We start from the raw sequence: 21,560 nt of genomic DNA on the forward strand, positions 1-21,560 counted from the left end.
AGTATTATGAAGTTTTACTAAATTAATAGACAAAAAATTAAAACGATAACCCTGAACCATTAAAGGGAATTTAATATACATGCATACCAATGTAGAAAAAACAACACTAAAGATCATAGGCTTCAGTATATATAGAACATTTACCCAAAAACTCAATATTTTCGTAAAGGTTAACACATAGATTTTGAGAAAAATTCAAAAATATGAAAATACTGTTTTAACGCATAGTTGCATCATTCATTATCATATGATGAATATCAAAGAGGTTTGAAACTTTTGTTGTCTCCGTTTTTCTAGAGAATAGCGATTTTATAGTGGTTAGTCCACCAGTTTAGGGAGTATTATGCAGTTATACTAAATTAATTGACAAAAAATTAAAATGATGCCCATGAACCATGAAAGAGAGTTTAATATACATTAATACAAATGCCGAATGTGTTTAGAAATTTTAAAACAAAAATAAAGATCATATGCTTCAGTATATAGAGCATTTTCCGAAAAATTTAATATTTTCTTAGGTTAACACATTGATTATGAGAAATATTTAAAAATATTAAAGTTATGTTTTAATGCATAGTTTCATCTTTCACTAATATATGATGAAGGTCAAAGAGGTTTAGAACCTTTGTTGTCTCTGTTTTTCTAGAGAATAGCGATTTTGTATTGGTTAGTCCACTAATTTAGGGAGTATTATGGAGTTTTACTAAATTAACTGACAAAAAAAAAAAACATTTACTAACATATGATGAAGGTCAAAGAGATTTGAAACCTTTGTTGTCTCCGTTTTTCTAGAGAATAACGATTTTGTAGTGGTTAATCCACCAATTTAGGGAGTATTATTAAGTATTACAAAATTAATTGACACATAGATTTTGAGAAAAATTCAAAAATATGAAAATACTGTTTTAATACATAGTTTCATCATTCACTAACATATGATGAAGGTCAAAGAGGTTGAGGTTTGTAACCTTTGTTGTCTCCGTTTTTCTAGAGAATAACGATTTTGTAGTGGTTAATCCACCAATTTAGGGAGTATTATAAAGTTTTATTAAATTAATTGACAAAAAATTAAAACGATGCCCCTGAACCATGAAAGAGAGTTTAATATACATGAATACAAATGTAGAATGTGTTTAGAATTTTTAAAACAACGCTAAAGATCATAGGCTTCAGTATATAGAGCATTTACCGAAAAGTTCAAAATTTTCGTAGGGACATATATTTTGAGAAAAAAATCATAAATATGAAAATACTGTTTTAATGTATAGTTGCATCATTTACTAACATATGATGAAGGTCAAAGAGATTTGAAACCTTTGTTGTCTCCGTTTTTCTAGAGAATAGCGATTTTATAGTGGTTAATCCACCAATTTAGGGAGTATTATTAAGTATTACAAAATTAATTGACACATAGATTTTGAGAAAAATTCAAAAATATGAAAATACTGTTTTAATACATAGTTTCATCACTCACTAACATATGATGAAGGTCAAAGAGGTTAGGAACCTTTGTTGTCTCCGTTTTTCTAGAGAATAACGATTTTATAATGGTTAATCCACCAATTTAGGGAGTATTATTAAGTATTACAAAATTAATTGACAAAAAATATAAAATATCCCCATGAACTGCATATTTTCATCCTTCACTAACATATGATGAAGGTCAAAGAGGTTAGGAACCTTTGTTGTCTCCGTTTTTCTAGAGAATAACGATTTTATAATGGTTAATCCACCAATTTAGGGAGTATTATTAAGTATTACAAAATTAATTGACACATAGATTTTGAGAAAAATTCAAAAATATGAAAATACTGTTTTAATGCATAGTTGCATCCTTCTCTAACATATAATAAAGGTCAAAGAGGTTTGAAACCTTTTTTGTCTCCGTTTTTCTAGAGAATATTGATTTTATAGTGGTTAGTCCACCAATTTAGGGAGTATTATGAAGTTTTACTAAATTAATTGACAAAAAATTAAAATGATCCCCATGAACCATGAAAGAGAGTTTAATATACATCAATATAAATGTAGAATGTGTTTAGAAATTTTAAAACAACACTAAAGATCATAGGCTTCAATATATAGAGCATTTACCGAAAAATTCAATATTTTCGTAGAGGTTAACACAGAGATTTTAAGAACAATTCAAAAATATGAAAATACTGTTTTAATGCATAGTTGCATCCTTCTCTAACATATAATAAAGGTCAAAGAGGTTTGAAACCTTTTTTGTCTCCGTTTTTCTAGAGAATATTGATTTTATAGTGGTTAGTCCACCAATTTAGGGAGTATTATGAAGTTTTACTAAATTAATTGACAAAAAATTAAAATGATCCCCATGAACCATGAAAGAGAGTTTAATATACATTAATACAAATGTAGAATGTGTTTATAAATTTTAAAAAAACACTAAAGATCATAGGCTTCAGTATATAGAACATTTACCCAAAAACTCAATATTTTCGTAAAGGTTAACACATATATTTTGAGAAAAATTCAAAAATATGAAAATACTGTTTTAATGCATATTTTCATCCTTCACTAACATATGATGAAGGTCAAAGAGATTTGAAACCTTTGTTGTCTCCGTTTTTCTAGAGAATAGCGATTTTATAGTGGTTAATCCACCAATTTAGGGAGTATTATTAAGTATTACAAAATTAATTGACAAAAAATATAAAATATCCCCATGAACCATGAAAGAGAGTTTAATATACATCAATATAAATGTAGAATGTGTTTAGAAATTTTAAAACAACACTAAAGATCATAAGCTTCACTATATAGAGCATTTACCGAAAAGTTCAATATTTTCGTAGGGTACACATAGGTTTTGAGAAAAATTCAAAAATATAAAAATACTGTTTTAATGCATAGTTGCTTCCTTCACTAACATATAATGAAGGTCAAAGAGGTTTGAAACCTTTTTTGTCTCCGTTTTTCTAGAGAATAGCGATTTTATAGTGGTTAGTCCACCAATTTAGGGAGTATTATGGAGTTTTACTAAATTAATTTGCAAAAAACTAAAACGATGCCCGTGTACCATGAAAGAGAGTTAAATATAGATTAATATAAATGTTGAATGTGTTTAGAAAATTTTAATCAACAGTAAAGATCATAGGCTTCAGTATATAGAACAGTTACCGAAAAACTCAATATTTTCGTATGGGTTAACACATAGATTTTGAGAAAAACTCAAAAATATGAAAATACTATTTTAATGCATAGTTTCATCTTTCACTAACATATCATGAGATTCAAAGAGGTTTGGAACCTTTGTTGTCTCCGTTTTTCTAGAGAATAACGATTTTATATAGGTTAATCCATCAATTTAGAGAGTATTATAAAGTTTTACTAAATTAATTGACAAAAAAATTAAAACGATTCCCCTAAACCATGAAAGGGAGTTTAATATACATGAATACAATTGTAGAATGTGTTTAGAAATTTTAAAACAACACTAAAGATTATAGGCTTCAGTATATAGAGCATTTACCGAAAAAGTTCAATATTATCGTAGGGGTTGTTAACACATAGATTTTGAGAAAAATTCAAAAATATGAAAATACTGTTTTAATACATACTTGTATCCTTCAATAACATATAATGAAGGTCAAAGATGTTTGAAACCTTTGTTGTCTCCGTTGTTTAGAGAATAGCGATTTTATTGTGGTTAGTCAACCAATTTAGGGAGTATTATGGAGTTTTACTAAATTAATTGACAAAAAACTAAAACGATGCATGTGTACCAGGAAAGAGAGTTAAATATAGATTAATATATATGTCGAATGTGTTTAAAATTTTTTAACCAACACTAAAGATCATAGGCTTCAGTATATATAACAGTTACCGAAAAACTCAATATTTTCGTAGGGGTTAACACATAGATTTTGAGAAAATTTCAAAAATATGAAAATACTGTTTTAATGAATAGTTTCATCCTTCACTAACATATCATGAAGTTCAAAGAGGTTTGGAACCTTTGTTGTCTCCGTTTTTCTAGAGAATAACAAATTTATAAGGGTTAATCCACCAATTTAGAGAGTATTATGAAGTTTTACTAAATTAATTGACAAAAAAATAAAACGATGCCCCTGAACCATGAAAGGGAGTTTAATATACACTAGCTTTTGATCCGCGCGCCCGCGCGGATGTATATTTTTCATAAAAGTTATAGTTTATATATATTAAATAATATATATAATACATTTTCTATATTACATATTTGCAGTGTTTTGAAAACCGGCCGGTCGGACCGGTCAGACCGTGACTCGTTCCTAAAACTGATTCCGAGTTATGCTAAAAACGGATTTAAGTTAAACCGGCAAACCTGTGCGTCCGCTAGGGTATTTGTTTATTATTCATACCATATATTTTTTTATTATTCAGACCATATTTTTTTTATTGTATTGTGCTATATATTTTTTCTTATTAGATGTGTGTTGCATAAGTTAGATAGTAATATTTAAAAAAAAAAAAATCTAATCATGTATTAGTATGCAAGGTGAATATATTTTTTTTACAAATAAGAATGTATCAATTTGAAATTGTATATATTTATTTTATATCATATCTATGCAGTTATTTTTATACCACATAAATTGAAAAGTCATATATAAATTTGTACAGAAAGTAAAGTATACATAAATATTTTTATCTGAAATTTAATTTGATATTTAATAACATTGACCACATGAATCTACATCTAATCTATTAATTTCGTGTTTATTAATATTGGGATATACTATTTGATTTTATCATGAATTATCCAATAAACACATTAACATTTATGTAAATGAATGTTCGAATAAAAAATGTTGTTCATCTAAACTATTAAAGCTGTGTTCTGAAGCATAAGAAACAGCCATCATTCTTCCACCAGAGCACACACGTATAGGCATCTTGTACTTATGTTTTGTAGTTCGATATTGACCACAGGCTAATGTTAGGGAAACATTTTCAATAACTCCCAGTTCTCCTGTAGGCAAATCACGTTGAACTCGGTACATGAGAGTTTGTTTGCAAGTAGCATGGATCTTGGTATCCTAAAAACACATGGTCATATTAGATCCAAGTAAAGCAAAGAAATGTAATGAATGGAAGAAAAGTTATAAATAAAAAGTTATTCATGCATCAGCTAAAACCATCTCGAATGAATCACCTCCAAGAAGTGTTTTTTGCTTCCATGAATGTAAAAAACACTTCACTCGCGCCAGTTGTGTTTTGTAAAGTCTTAGTTTTATGAGAGGAGTAAACGTTGGTTTAGACATGTTTAGGTTTTCTGGATGCGTTTTTTTTACGGAGGATAGATGAGATATATATACTTGGCATAGGGGAGGGTAGGTTTAATAGGAATAACTCATAATATTTTGGTAGTTTTGATTTTAACGCCAAATCAAATCAAATATATACATTCCTTTAAATTATACCATAATGAAAACATAATATACTTTCTATAGATAAGGAATACGTGTTTGTCATGTTTAAATAAAAGAAAATGATAATTGTGTTAATTAATAGATATCCTTTCTTGATATGGTGAGTGCGTAGAAATAGGATATACACTGAATATATATTACAGACAAAAACGAAAATATTAATATTTTTATTAGAGAAAATGTGTTATCTAAAAAGAAAATATATTTGATTGTTCTGGTTTGAAATGGTTATACTTGCATTTAGTTAAATTAAACGTACTAATAATGTATATATTATATATGTTCGCTATAGAAGAAGACCAAAATTGTAGTCTTTTTTTCTTTGATTAAGCCTACAAAGACAATATTGCACATAGATTGGGAATGAGCCCAATAGCTCAAAATCAAATTAAAAATAAGCCGAATGGCCCAAAAATGAAATTGCAAGTGAAATAAACTAAATCACTTAAATTTTGGTTAAGAACCAGCGGACCGACGTGTCAAGAAGCTCGTGATTAGTGGTCCACCTCTTCGACTTTTCTCCGTCGCACTTCATCACCGGATGGAAGAAACCATCGTCGCGTATCGTTATCTTGGCCATGCTTTCTAAATTTCTTCAACATCCTCTATCGATCTAAACCAAAATCTTAAACATAAATCATTGTAAATTTTCACTACTAAAGAGAATTTTACTCCCAACTAAACAATTAAAATGGCCCAATGACCCACAGTAATCAAGATGACGGGAAGCTTGAGTGAAGGTGATTTTACTCCCTCACAAGAGAAACTTCGACTGATTAAATTAAACACCGCTCATAATAGATTGGCATAGAGACTTAGAATTCTGTTTCAAATCGGAAATTTTTTTTATCAAACAGAACAAAAGAACAATCTTTTCGAGAGATTGAAAGAAACTCTGAGAAAAGAAACCAGACAAAAAAAAAACAGAACAAAACATTAATCGGAAATGAAATCCGATGATAATCGATGAAACAAAAAAGAACAAACTTTTCATCGAGGTGAGGAGAGATGCCATGAAATCCGGTTTATCATCATTCTGTGTTAACGGTTAAGCGTAAATTTGGTTATATCATTGTGTAATTGACCAAAAGGCCATTAATGATCAGTGGCATAACATGGTAATTCATGAGAAAAAATCAGGGCTATTTCAAAATTGTACTTCAGTTTTAATAGTTTAGATGAATACAAATGTAGAATGTGTTTATAAATTTTAAAACAACACTAAAGACCATAGGCTTCAGTATATAGAATATTTACCCAAAAAATTCAATATTTTCGTAAGGGGTTAACACATAGATTTTGAGAAAAATTCAAAAATATGAAAATACTGTTTTAATGCATTTTTTCATCCTTCACTAACATATGATGAAGGTCAAAGAGGTTTCGAACATTTATTGTCTAGAGAATAGCGATATTATAGTCGTTAATCCACCAATTTAGGGAGTATTATGAAGTTTTACTAAATTAATTGACAAAAAAAACTAAAACGATACCTGTGTACCATGAAAGAGAGTTAAATATAGATTAATATAAATGTAGAATGTGTTTAGAAAGTTTTAACCAACACTAAAGATCATAGGCTTCGGTATATAGAACAGTTACCGAAAAACTCAATATTTTCGTAGGGTTAACACATAGATTTTGAGAAAAAAATCATAAATATGAAAATACTGTTTTAATGCATTTTTTCATCCTTCACTAACATATGATGAAGGTCAAAGAGGTTTCGAACATTTATTGTCTAGAGAATAGCGATATTATAGTCGTTAATCCACCAATTTAGGGAGTATTATGAAGTTTTATTAAATTAATTGACAAAAAATTAAAACGATGCTCCTGAACCATGAAAGAGAGTTTAATATACATGAATATAAATGTATAATGTGTTTAGAAATATTAAAACAACACTAAAGATCATAGGCTTCAATATATAGAGCATTTACCGAAAAGTTCAATATTTTCGTAGAGGTTAATACAAAGATTTTAAGAAAACTTCAAAAATATGAAAATACTGTTTTAATGCATAGTTGCATCTTTAACTAACATATGATAAAGGCCAAAGAGGTTCGGAACCTTTTTTGTCTTCGTTTTTCTAGAGAATAGTGATTTTATAGTGGTTAGTCCACCAATTTAGGGAGTATTATGAAGTTTTACTAAATTAATTGACAAAAAATTAAAACGATGCTCCTGAACCATGAAAGAGAGTTTAATATACATTAATACAAATGTAGAATGTGTTTACAAATTTTAAAACAACACTAAAGATCATAGACTTCAGTATATTGAGCATTTACCGAAAAGTTCAATATTTTCGTAGGGGGTTATACAAAGATTTTAAGAAAACTTCAAAAATATGAAAATACTGTTTTAATGCATAGTTGCATCTTTAACTAACATATGATATATGATGAAGGTCAAAGAGGTTTGGAACCTTTGTTGTCTCCGTTTTTCTAGAGAATAGCGATTTTATAGTGGTTAGTCCACCAATTTAGAGAGTATTATGAAGTTTTAGTAAATCTTACAGTGGTTAGTCCACCAATTTAGGGAGTATTATGGAGTTTTACAAATTTAATTGACAAAGAATTAAAACGATGCCCGTGAACCATAAAAGGGAGTTTAATATACATGAATACAAATGTAGAATGTGTTTATAAATTTTAAAACAACACTAAAGACCATAGGCTTCAGTATATAGAATATTTACCGAAAAACTCAATATTTTCGTAAGGGTTAACACATAGATTTTGAGAAAAATTCAAAAAAATATGAAAATAGTGTTTTAATGCATAGTTGCATCCTTCACTAACATATGATTAATGTCAAAGAGGTTTGGAACCTTTTTTGTCTCCGTTTTTCTAGAGAATAGCGATTTTACAGTGGTTAGTCCACCAATTTAGGGAGTATTATGGAGTTTTACAAATTTAATTGACAAAGAATTAAAACGATGCCCGTGAACCATAAAAGGGAGTTTAATATACATGAATACAAATGTAGAATGTGTTTATAAATTTTAAAATAACACTAAAGATCATAGGCTTCAGTATATAGAGCATTTACCGAAAAGTTCAATATTTTTCGTATGGAACATAGATTTTGAGAAAAATTAAAAAATATGAAAATACAATTTTAATGCATAGTTGCATCCTTCACTAACATATGATGAAGGTCAAAGAGGTTTGGAACTTTTGTTGTCTTTGTTTCTCTAGAAAATAGAGATTTTATAGTTGTTAACCCACCAATTTAAGGAGTATTATTGTTTTACCAAATTAATTGACAAAAAATTAAAACGATACCTATGAACCATGAAAGAGAGTTTAATATAAATTAATAAAAATGTAGAATGTGTTTAAAATTTTTAAAACGACACAAAAGATCATTGGCTTCAGTATATATAACATTTACCGAAAAACACAATATTTTTGTAGGGTAACACATAGATTTTGAGAAAATTTCAAAAATATGTAAAATACGGTTTTAATGTATAGTTGAATCCTTCACTAACATATGATGAAGGTAAAAGAGTTTTGGAATCTTTGTTGTCTCCGTTTTTCTAGAGAATAAAGATTTTATAGTGGTTAGTCCACCAATTTAGGGAGTATTATGAAGTTTTACTAAATTAATTGACAAAAAATTAAAACTATACCCATGAACCATGAAAGAGAGTTTAATATACATTAAGAAAAATGTAGAATGTGTTTACAAATTTTAAAACAAAACTAAAGATCATAGGATTCAATATATAGAACATTTACCGAAAAACTCAATATTTTTGTAAGGGTTGTTAACACTTAGATTTTGAGAAAAATTCAGAAAATATGAAAATTCTGTGTTAATGCATAGTTGCATCCTTCACTAACATATGATGTTGTTTCTGTTTCTCTAGAGAATAACGATTTTATAGTGGTTAATCCACCAGTTAAAGGGAGTATTTTGAAGTTTACTAAATTTATTGACAAAAAAATAAAACGATGTCCATGTACCATGAAAGAGAGTTTAATATACATTAATACAAATGTAGAATGTGTTTAGAAATTTTAAAACAACACTAAAGATCATAGGTTTCATTATATAAAACATTTACCAAAAAACTCAATATTTTCGTAAACAAATAGATTTTGAGAAAAATTTTAAAAATATGAAAATACTGTTTTAATGCATAGTTGCATCCTTCACTAACATATGATGAAGGTCAAAGACGTTTGAAACCTTTTTTGTCTCCGTTTTTCTAGAGAATAAAGATTTTATAGCGGTTAGTCCACCAATTTAGGGAGTATTATGAAGTTTTACTAAATTAATTGACAAAAAAATAAAATGATCCCTATGAACCATGAATAAGAGTTTAATATACATTAATACAAATTTAGAATGTGTTTAGAAATTTTAAAACAACACTAAAGATCATAGGCTTCATTATATAGAACATTTACCGAAAAACTCAATATTTCTGCAAGGGTTAACACATAGATTTTGAGAAAAATTCAGAAAATATGGAAATACTGTGTTAATGCATAGTTGCATCGTTCACTAACATATGATGAAGGTCAAAGAGTTTTGAAACTTTTGTTGTTTCCGTTTTTCTAGAGAATAAAGATTTTATAGTGGTTAGTCCACCAATTTAGGGAGTATTATGAAATTATACTAAATTAATTGACAAAAAATTAAAACGATGTCCATTTACTATGAAAGAGAGTTTAATATACATTAATACAAATGTAGAATGTGTTTATAAATTTTAAAATAACACTAAAGATCATAGGCTTCAGTATATAGAACATTTACCGAAAAACTTAATATTTTCGTAAACACATAGATTTTGAGAAAAATTCAAAAAATATGAAAATACTGTGTTAATGCATAGTTACATCTTTCACTAACATATGATGAAGGTCAAAGAGGTTTGGAACTTTTGTTGTTTCCGTTTCTATAGAGAATATCGATTTTATAGTGGTTAGTCCACCAATTTAGGGAGTATTATGAAGTTTTAATAAATTAATTGACAAAAAATGAAAATGATCCCTATGTAGCATGAATGAGAGTTTAATATACATTAATACAAATGTAGAATGTGTTTATAAATTTTAAAACAACACTAAAGATCATAGGTTTCATTATATAGAACATTTACCAAAAACTCAATATTTTCGTAAGGGTTAACACATAGATTTTGAGAAAAATTCAAAAAATATGAAAATACTGTGTTAATGCATAGTTACATCTTTCACTAACATATGATGAAGGTCAAAGAGGTTTGGAACTTTTGTTGTTTCCGTTTCTATAGAGAATATCGATTTTATAGTGGTTAGTCCACCAATTTAGGGAGTATTATGAAGTTTACTAAATTAATTGACAAAAAAATAAAATTATGTCCATGTACCATGAAAGAAAGTTTAATATACATTAATACAAATGTAGAATGTGTTTAGAAATTTTAAAACAACACTAAAAATCATAGGCTTCAGTTCATAGAGTATTTACCAAAAAATTCAATATTTTCGTAGGGGTTAGCACGTAGATTTTGAGAAAAAATCAAAAATATGAAAATACTGCTTTAATGCATAGTTGCATCTTTCACTAACATATGATATGATGAAGGTCAAAGATATTTGAAACCTTTGTTGTCTTCGTTTTTCTAAAGAATAACGATTTTATAATAGTTAGTTCACCAATCTAAGAAGTACTAATATTATAGTGTTGTCTACGCACACTGTGCTACGCACATGCCACTTCACTGTTTTTAAATTTATTTGATCATCGTCTTAATTTCAATAAGAGTGAATATTGTTTATAGATACATGCACTGAAACAAAATGGTTGAGACAGTAGCTTTAATATCATTATAAATGGATATATGTTTTGTAAAAAAAAATCAAAATAAAAAAATATATACCAAAATATAAAATATACTTGAAATACAATATTTGATGATTTCAAATAGAATAACAAATACTTAATTTAGTTCAATGTAAATTTAGATATGATATGAACCTAATAAATTTACTATTTAATTTTTATTGTTTTTTGAAAGGTGTTAGTTTTTATAGTTTTTTGATAGGTCCAAATTTTTATAGTTTAAAATTGACATTTTATGTGAATTTACCTAATTTGATCAGAAAATGCTAATTTACCTAATATCTTTTTGAAAAAACACACATCTAAACAAAATTAACCCACATTACTTATTTTGATAGTTTGATGAATTTATAAAATTAGAATTTTAAACTTTAGTTATCCTTTTATAAATTAAAAGAATTCTCTAGTAACAATTAAATAAAGTAAACTCACCTTTGGATTCGTAACTGCAAGCTTCATGATACTTTCAACAATAGCTTCAAGAAATGAAACATCAAAAGTGTTACAAAAAAAAGTCAACACATCAAAGAGAAAATAGTAAATAATGAAAAACATGCAAAATCTTCTTTGTCAGGCCAAAACCTTATGATCTTTCATTCAACCGGAAGATCACTGGCCGTGAGTGTAGTTATAATTTCTTTCACAAGAATAATATTTGCTTATGCTTCGCTTCATTCTATCTCTCCAAACCGTGACTTCCAGAGGCTGTGAATCAATAGATAGAAGAAACTAAGTTAGTTATGCCATAGTGATCTAAAATTGATTCTCTTCAAAACTACTGTACCAGTTATCAATTGCTTACCGCAATTCCATGGTATCAATCTAAAATATTGTCGGTAATAGACTTTTAAGTATTAGTCTAGATGAAGAATAAAAAAAATAAATTGGTGCAGAAAAAGAAAGAAGGTATGAAGAAGCCCGATGTGAAAATTGAAATTTTAAGAGGAATGAAAAGATTTCTTGTTTTGCTGGAGAAGATAGAAAAAGAAGGAAAAGAGACTGAGAGTAAATTGATAAAAGAGGAAAAAAGTTTGAAATCGTGTCAAGTGAGTTTGAACGTGGATGGATTATTGTGACGTATTTGCTAAAAATTAGGGATCAAAGTCAATTTTTTTTCAATCAATTGTTTTTTTATTTATTTCAAAGTATTTTCCATTTGTCAAAATTTGATTTCTTAAGTGACTTGTGATTTAGTATATAAAGGATTATGAACTTTTACTAAATTAATTGAAAAAACAATTAAAACGATGCTCATGTACCATAAAAGAGAGTTTAACATACATTAATACAAATGTAGAATGTGTTTAAAAATTTTTAAACAATACTAAAGATCATAGGAGTTGTTAGCACATAGATTTTTTTTTAAAAAATTCAAAAATATGATAATAGTGTTTTAATGCATAGTTTCATCCTACACTAATATATGATGAAATTTAAAGAGGTTTGAAAACTTTGTTGTCTATGTTTCTCTAGAGAATAGCGATTTTATAATGGTTAGTCCATCAATTTAGGGAGTATTATGAAGTTTTACCAAATTAATTGGCAAAAAATTAAAAAGATGCTCATGTATCATGAAAGAGAGTTTAATATAAATTAATACAAATATATAATGTGTTTAAATTTTTTAAAACAACACTAAAAATCATAGGCTTCAGTATATATAGCATTTACCGAAAATCTCAATATTTTCACAGGGGTTAACACATAGATTTTGAGAAAAAACTAAAAATATGACAATATTGTTTTAATGCATAGTTGCATCTTTCACTAACATATGATGAAGGTCAAAGAGGTTTGGAACCTTTTTTGTCTCCGTTCCTCTAGAGAATAGCGATTTTATAGTAGTTAGTCCACCAATTTACGGAATATTACGAAGTTTTACAAAATTAATTGATAAAAAAATAAAACGATGTCCATGTACCAAGAAAGAGAGTTTAATATACATTAATACAAATTTAGAGTGTGTTTAGAAATTTTAAAACGTAGGATTCAGTATTTAGAGCATTTACCCAAAAAATTCAATATTTTCGTAGGGGTTAACACATAGATTTTGAGAAAAATTCAAAAATATGACAATACTGTCTTAATGCATAGTTGCATCATGCACTAACATATGATGAAGATCAAAGAGGTTTGAAACCTTTGTTATCTCCATTTCGCTAGAGAATAGTGATTTTATAGTGGCTAGTCCACAAATTTATGGAGAATTATGAAGTTTTACTAAATTAATTGACAAAAAAATTACAACGATGTCCGTGTACCATGAAAGAGAGTTTAATATATATTAATACAAATGTAGAATGTGTTTAAAAATTTTAAAACAATACTAAAGATCATAGGCTTCAGTATATGAGCATTTACCGAAAAATTCAATCTTTTCGTATGGACTTGTATAAGGATTATGTAACTTCTTCTTCGAGTTAATGGAAAATATCTTTTTTTTTGGTAAAATAATGGAAAGTATCTTGTTTGCATATCAGAATTTTTTTTTGTAATGTTTAAGGCCTTAAGCCCTCTTTCGTCGTCGAGTTTTTCCTCCACTCTACCTCTCCCTCCGATGACTAGCGATGGGAGATCCATGGATTTTCTCAGACTTTCCATCAACGTGAGTAATAGAGGTGGGTTTAAAGCCGTTTCTGAGAACGTTGCATGGGATGAAGTTTGTAGGAGATGGATTACATCCCTCACAAGGCCCATAGAATAAGTGATTCGGCCCATTAAGCCGGCCCCGAACGGTGGCTTGATCAAGATAAGTTCGCAACCAAAGGCCTGCCCCAGCATGGCTCCCTGTTCGGCTCCACGAAGAATGCTTCCGCCCGGCCCAGAACAGGGTCGGTCCAACTGATCGGCTCGGCGACGGAAGGCCTGATAGGGAAAAACCATACCTCCCGTCAGCTATAAAAGAAAAGAAGAGGGGAAGGAGGAAAGGATCCGGACATACACACATTCACTTGGCGGCTAGAAATAAAGTTTTTACTCTTTTGTATTCTCGCCGACTTGTATTTTCCCAGTCATCGCTTCCCAAGCACCGGCTTACCTTCTGTTCAAACTTTTCTTATTTGTAAATTTTTCGTTCACAGATTAATAAAACACATTTGAACTGATCCAACGAGTTCCATCTCTCTTTTTCCGTCTCTCTTTACTCGTTTCGACCAAAATCGGTTCAAACAAAGTAGGTCATGAGTCTGGCTTAGGGCTTGGTGACTCTGTATTTGTGAATTATCTATGTCAAGTATCTCACCGCACTTGCTTGATGGTTGAACAGAGATACAAGCGTGGGGTTTCCTGGAATCTTCTATGATCTGATTGGTAGGCTTAGAGACTTTGTATCTCAAGTGAAGAGTTATGAGCTGAGGGAAGTAGGAGCAAAGTTCAAATGGTTTTTTATCGAAAACGAAGAAGCTTGAGAAATTTGATTCTGGTAGCAACAAGGATCGCTCTTCCAATGGGAAGAGGAAACGGGAATGTTTTGTAGAGACTTTGAAATGGTTAAATGAGGCTGCCAAGGATCCTTATGACACATCTATTGGTTCTTTGCCAGATAGATCAAAGTGGGATTCTTATGGAAGTGAAGAGCCATGGAAACAGCTTCTTCTGTTTAGGGACTCAAGAAGAAACACTATTTCACCTTGTCGAAATATTTGGGTGTGTATAAGTTAATTTGCAAATTCATTATTGAACTGTGATGAAGTGATTTTGTGGGTTTAGAATGATTTACTCTAATTTCACCACTGTTTATGCCAATTCCAAGTCTTAAATCATTTGCTTGCATGTGTGTTTCAGAAAATCCAGAAGATGCATCCATCTCTTTATTAGAATAGTGCTGGGCCTAGTTACAATCTAAGAGAGAGACTCAGTAATCAGTTTAATGAGAGGAAAGCTGGGAAGGATGGCTCGGATTTGAAGGATGAATCATGTGGTTTACTTGGTTCAGAGTTTCAAGCTGAAGTACCTGACTGGTCTGTCATCACCTCTGAAAGCGATTCAAAGTGTTTTGACACTCTGATATGGCCACTTAACATAAAACAAAACAATAATAATCTTCCTATTGAAAGAGACCCAATTGGAAATTCTAACAGTGATAAAATGCTCACAATGCTCGTCTCAGCTATGGGAGAGTGTGCACTCTCGATCGTTAGAGAACCAGAGCCGCAATATTTCGACGAGGATTTTCTGCATGATTTATGATTCTCAACATGAAGTTTTAATGCTTACCTGTGGATTTTATTCAAATTCTTCTTTTTGCGAGGACGTAATTCTTGGCAAACTAACCATCTCAAGGTTTTCATGTTTAGATCACTTCTTGCCTAGTTGAGGATGTAATTGTTAGTCCGTGGATTTCACCTCCCGAGCTCAAACATCTATTTGCCTCATTTCATGAAATCGGTGTAGCTTTGCATAATATAAAACATTTTAAAAATGTTGCATACTTGAGCACTAAATTTTCATTTTATTACAAGGTTTTTGCAGCCTAGTATATATTTTCACAATATTGATGGTTGTACTTTGCAGGTTTCCATGGTGGAACAGTGTGGAATTGTGTTAGACTCCTCTGTCTGAAATTTGTAAATGTTGAGTCAAACTCATATGAGAATTTTATGTCAGGTGAAGCAGTTATTGATTTTGTGAGCAAAACATGTAGCAAATCTGCATTCTATCTCGATGTTCTCGAGCTACATGGGAATGAGAAATTGAGAAGATTGTTTTGTTTATTCTAGAAAATTGGTCTGAAGCTAAAAACATCGTCACAAGGTTACGAGACATGTTACTATGCATTCTACTTTACTTGTTATTTGTTGTTGTCATTTACAAATAACTTGAATTAATATTCTTACATAACACATTCTTTCTTATGAGAAGTTAGTTCCTGTGCACTCATAATTATGTCGCGCAAATCAGTTAAAAATAGCTGATATCCTTTCGAAAAATGTTTTCATCACAAAAGATCTATTTGTGGAAAGAGCAAGAGTTTTAACATGGAAAGCAAGGATGACAGCAACTACCGGAGCTTAACATTTAAAAGAGTGTATTCATTATTTATCAGAAGCATTATTTTTTTGTGCACTTTTTTGTGCACTATCACAAGCAATATCTATCTTGATATTTATTTACTAGCTTGATGTTTAACAGCTTAACTAACGCTCATTTTTTTGTCTGAATGATTCTATGTCATTGACACAGAAAATCATATTTAATGAGAACCATGAGACTTTGTGTTGCTTCCAACTTATTATTGCATATTTCTTAAGAGCGTTATGCATCCAAGAAACTGAACCACAGTCCAAGGTAACATCATTTAGTTATGTCGATTTTGTTTATTTATTTATTTTTGGTTTATATATGTCTATATATGTCTTATGATTCTATTTTCTTTACTTATTAGCTTACTTTTATGTGCAACAAGTTTTCAAAGACATTAACACCCCTTTGAATCTCTAGGTATGGGATTCAGTCTAGTGACACTATTTCCCTTGAAAATGCGATTCCTCTACTGTCCAATGTAATTGATTTAGTCTTAATAAAAGTAAACTTGTAATTTATCATATTAGAATTTGTGCTCTTGGGATATACATTGTTTTACAATTTTTTAGCCTTTAATACTTTTATTTCCCTCCAATTTTGGGGTTGGATAGAGCTCCATCAACACATATATGACTTGATGTTGAGAATCTTCAAATGGAAAATGTCAGATTGAAGATCTCTTTGGCAATATTATGGGATTACAGATGGCTAAGTCATGCATTATGTCCTTGTCCAATAAATGATACTGTCATCATGGGATAATCATGCTACTTTGGTGAAATATCAGAGTCAACAGATTTCTGGAAAAGTTGCTTGCAGTTTTCCAAAGCCAAATCAATTGGGTTTGAGCTGAGCATACATGAATCAAACATCACAATAAATGAGATTAGCCGCACAGCTTCCAAACTAGTTTCAAGTGTAAGAAAATAGATGTATCTATTATTTTCTTTTAAAGTATATTGTTTGGCTAAAATTTGATGATTTTATCTCCCATGATTTATTTCCCAGTTTCTCGTCTTTTGTTGCTGCATCTCTCTATTATGATCTCTGTGAAAGAGAATGGCCATGTGGTAATTTATATGAGGCAATATATATTTTTAATTATGAGAACATCTCCAAAGAAAATTCAAAACTTTAAATATGAAGTTTTATATGCTCAAAACAAAAATTTAAAACTTCAAATCTTGAAATTTTGTACAGTGAAACCTTATATTTTAAGTTCTACGAAACAAAACTTTGTATTTTAAGTTCCTTATACAATTATTTGTTTTTCAAATTATCTTACTAACTTTTATAGTTATCATTTTAGTCCTTATAGTTTTTTTTATCTTATGCAAAATACAAATATATTAATTACATTAAAGCAAAATATTATACAAAACAATATTACAATACACATTTAATAAAATTATAAAGCAAAAATACAAAAAAAAAATTATATGAAAACAAAATTATTACATCAACTAACGAATGTACAAGATTTTAACAACTTTTAGCTTATGATCTGCAAAAAAAAAATAAAGGACTTAGTTATTATTTCAAAATGCATGTAAGATGCTATTAATGAATTATCTTACTAATCAATAATGTGTATAATATTGCTAATCAATAATGTATATACTTTATTGCTAAATAAAAATTTTATAGTTTTTGTCAACTTTTGTTAATAGACTATAGTAAAAAAATAAGTTAAATTTGAAATTGTTATTTTGGAGAAGAGCACCCTCAAATTGCAAATTTGAAATTGTTATTTTGGAGATGCTATGAAAGTCTTACTAGTATATAGCAACCGGTTGTAGTTTTTTCGTGATAGTTTATGAAAGTTTGTTTTTTTTTTTTTTTTTTTTGTGCAATATGAAAGTTTGTTTTTAATAATCAAGATTATTAATCATCTTCCTTTTTCTTATAGGCTCTCTCTTGAGAAGCACACCGGATTCGACATTTTTATCTACAAAAATGGTTTAGCTATGGAGTGGAGGAGAATCATTTTGAAAAGCATATAAAGGCAGGAAAAACAGTAGAAATAGTGACTACCGATTCATGGCCATGTAGAACTTTTCTCTAGGATATTAACCGCTGCTACTTCCCTTGGATTTTTCTCCAATTTTATTTGCAAGTGCTTGGACGGCCACTTTAACGTCAACAAAAATTTACCACCTCACACGTTATACACCATGTGTTGTATCAGTTGACGTTTTGTGTTAGAGGGGGATAAACCATCCCATCTTGCGAAGAGCTGGCTCAGAATCATACACTTTTTCAGGGAAATGGCAGTTTGTCGCTAGTAGCTCCAAATGGTTTGCCTAAGATGAGAAGATACAACTTTTTTGTCAAGAGCTCTATATAACGGCCTATAATATTGCAGCAATTTTAAAAGAGTAAAAGTAATCGATCATCACACAAGTCCATGTCGTTTCTAAAGGTGTGGACAACTTACTTCCTAGTGTTATTCTTGGTTAACAGAACCGGAATCCAGTTTGCAATGATAAAATACGAATTTAAAAAAATTATGCTCCGTAGAATTTAAACATTACATATTTTATTGGGCCTAAAACTACTATAAATCGCATGAGAAAACCTTCAAGTGGAAATTAATTCCACTATAAAACTTCAAGATTTATACTTCATATTAAACCTTGAAACTAAGAAGAATTTTAACAAAAACTTTGATACTGAAGGTTTCTTCTCATTGAACTATCTGATTCCATTGTAAGATGTGTGTACAAATAAATGGTGCTTACATTGATCCTACGTTTGATGGAACATGTCACATACCCAAGTAAAGCTATTAAAGTTGCAGATAGATCAAGTTATAATGCTATGAATCAAATATATATATAGAGAGAGATTTAAGATTCGGAGTGTAATGAAACTGGTAGCAACATCTTTTGTTTTTTTCCTCACAAACTCAAAACTTATAACATTAAAACCAACTTAACGTTAAAACACAAACAGATATAAAAGTCGTCGGTTGTGACAGTATCAGCTTCTGTTCCTAGTTCCTGCACAAAACATTGATCATAGTAAGAACTCAACATAAGTTACATAACCTACTTTGTTCACTAGTCATTCACTGTTAGAGCTTTATACCTTCTAATGTTCTTTGACGGCACAAGTATTCCTCGCTTCTCCAAGCTCTTGAACCGATCTCTTGCAAGCGTGCAGCATGCCTTCAGCTTACGTAGTGAACCGGTCATCTCTTCTGTTAAGAGGACTTGCACAGGAGGAGCCTCAAATCTTGAAATAAACAGTACAGAGTGAGCATTAATGAGCCAGAGATAACAACAAAGAAGAATCTCGTTTCTTACTTGTGCTTTCCCAAACGAGGAGGACGTATCTTGAGCACTTCCTCCTTAGCGATCTTCCTTCGTATGAGTTTGTTCTGTTTTTCTTTATCATCTTTGGCTATCTCTTTCAAGATCTTAGGCAAACTACGAGAAAGAAAGAAAGCACACAAGAACAATAGTAAGAACATGCAATTACCGTGATTGAATACACTAAAAAAAAATCACAAACTTACCTATCAATTTCCTTCGATAACTTCTCTTTTAACTTTTCCTTTGTCTCCATCTTCCGCAACGCCTTTTGTCTAGATCGCTTATTCAACACCACGCGTGTCACCCTCTTCGTTGTTCTTGCGTTTCTGCAGTAGAAAAGATTCCAAAAAAACATCAAATCCAACTCTTTATTACAGTATATGTTGTCTGGAAACATAGAGAGAGCTTACTTATTATTCCCAGCCTCAGAACTTTCTTTCTCAGCGTCTGCTTCCTCTTCACCTTCGCTACCGTTATCCACTCCAAGAAAGTAGGCACTCTTCCCATTAATTATTCTATTGCACACACTCAAAAGACCCGCCTCGTCTTCAATGTTGTTGTTTCCATCAATAGTCAAAGGAACTGGCTCAGGACCTAACTCATTTTTGTAAACTTTCTGCATTTCTTGAGCAACTGCTTCCGCCAACATATCCTATGAGAGAAGTCGACGCAAATTACTCAACTAGCTCATGTCAGTGAGTCACTGAGTCTTATATTCATAGTAAAGATTTTTAACCTCGTGGCTTTCGGCTGTAGGGTTGTATGAACATCCTGCAGGATCAACTTCTACTGCTGGAATACTCGAAGTCATTTTCCAAATCTGCACAAACAAGAAAAAGAGTTCAGTCTCAAAACCAAATCACTTCTCCAATACAAGAACAAGGTTAAGAGACATTACCTTTCTAGGGTTCTTCTCATGTTCTCCTGTTACCAAACAAAATGTTAAATCTTAACATTCTAAACCGGTAAAAAAAAACGATTAATTACATTAAACATTACCGTTATTATTATCATCATCACCCCACAAGTCCGTCATTACAGAACCGTCATCAACATTCTGCAAACAAGTGAGAATCATTTGAATATAAGCTCCCAGGAAGAAAAAAAAGACAATACAGCTTCAGTTCAGATCTATAAAGGTCACACCTTTTGAGCTTGTTTAAAAGTTTTGCTTTCCACAACGTTTGTCTTCTTCTTGCTAATCTTCGACTTGGGTTTCGAAGACGACACGACCTGGACAAAAGGGTTCTTCTTTAAAACACTGTCGCACCGGAGAGCCTTCTCTCTGTGTTTCTCAATCTTCCGTTTCACCGGAATGTCTGATCTTAAAAAAAAAAACCATAATAAAAATTAAAACTTTCGTGAATATTCTAACAACCCATCAAATTTTATCAAGCGGGTGAGAGGGAAAACCATGAGATTTGTCGACGTGGAAGAGATCCTCGCTTGGAGCGGCGGAGAGGTTTCCGCCGGAGAGAGCGTCTTTGGTTGATTTCTCGAAGAAATCTTCGATGTCCTCGGTGCTTATGTTAGCTCTCCATGCTTTTTTGCCTTTCCTTGAAGTCTTTGACCTGTTACCCATCTGGCTATCTCTCTCTCTCTCTCTCTCTGGTTGTGTCTCGCGGCGGCGGCGACGAGGTTGGTTCAGTAACGGAAGAGAAGACCGAAAGGTGTGTGCTTGAAGAAGAGGACACTAAGGGTAGGGCTTTAGAAAGAAACATAATGGGCCTTAAGTGGCTTTAATGGGCCCATCGTTTGATTTATTTATTTTTCTATTTAAAACCTTTGGTTGGATTTTGATTCTAAACCTTTGATTCATAATGATTTTTCTTTTTTTGGGAAAAGATTCATAACAATAAATATAGAACACCACACAAAATTAGTCGTGAATTTCTTATTTTTTCTGATATGTAAATTACATATTTAATGATAT

General features: G+C 30.5%; 2 protein-coding genes and 1 pseudogene across 2 annotated transcripts; 1 reads left to right on the forward strand and 2 right to left on the reverse strand.

The window, feature by feature from the left end:
• LOC106337801 overlaps positions 1-6,018 on the reverse strand; it is a 30,603-nt pseudogene extending 24,585 nt beyond the window's left edge.
• A 7,827-nt stretch (positions 6,019-13,845) lies between these two features.
• LOC106337803 (AT-rich interactive domain-containing protein 1-like) lies at positions 13,846-15,476 on the forward strand. The gene is made up of 4 exons (XM_013776919.1): positions 13,846-13,979; positions 14,554-14,667; positions 14,714-14,933; positions 15,105-15,476. The coding sequence occupies exons 1-4, from the start codon at positions 13,846-13,848 to the stop codon at positions 15,474-15,476; spliced, it is 840 nt and encodes a 279-aa protein (XP_013632373.1).
• A 3,650-nt stretch (positions 15,477-19,126) lies between these two features.
• Positions 19,127-21,306, reverse strand: LOC106337447 (uncharacterized protein At2g40430-like). Its single transcript, XM_013776553.1, has 10 exons — positions 21,041-21,306; positions 20,774-20,946; positions 20,627-20,684; positions 20,526-20,551; positions 20,364-20,447; positions 20,038-20,279; positions 19,831-19,953; positions 19,619-19,741; positions 19,401-19,547; positions 19,127-19,312 (listed from the first exon to the last, which is right to left on the reverse strand). Exons 1-10 carry the CDS (start codon positions 21,207-21,209, stop codon positions 19,306-19,308), a joined length of 1,152 nt encoding a protein of 383 aa, XP_013632007.1. The 5' UTR covers positions 21,210-21,306; the 3' UTR covers positions 19,127-19,305.
• Positions 21,307-21,560: the final 254 nt, after the last annotated feature.

Source organism: Brassica oleracea, chromosome C4 (genome assembly GCF_000695525.1).
Source record: "Brassica oleracea var. oleracea cultivar TO1000 chromosome C4, BOL, whole genome shotgun sequence".
NCBI lineage: Eukaryota > Viridiplantae > Streptophyta > Magnoliopsida > Brassicales > Brassicaceae > Brassica > Brassica oleracea.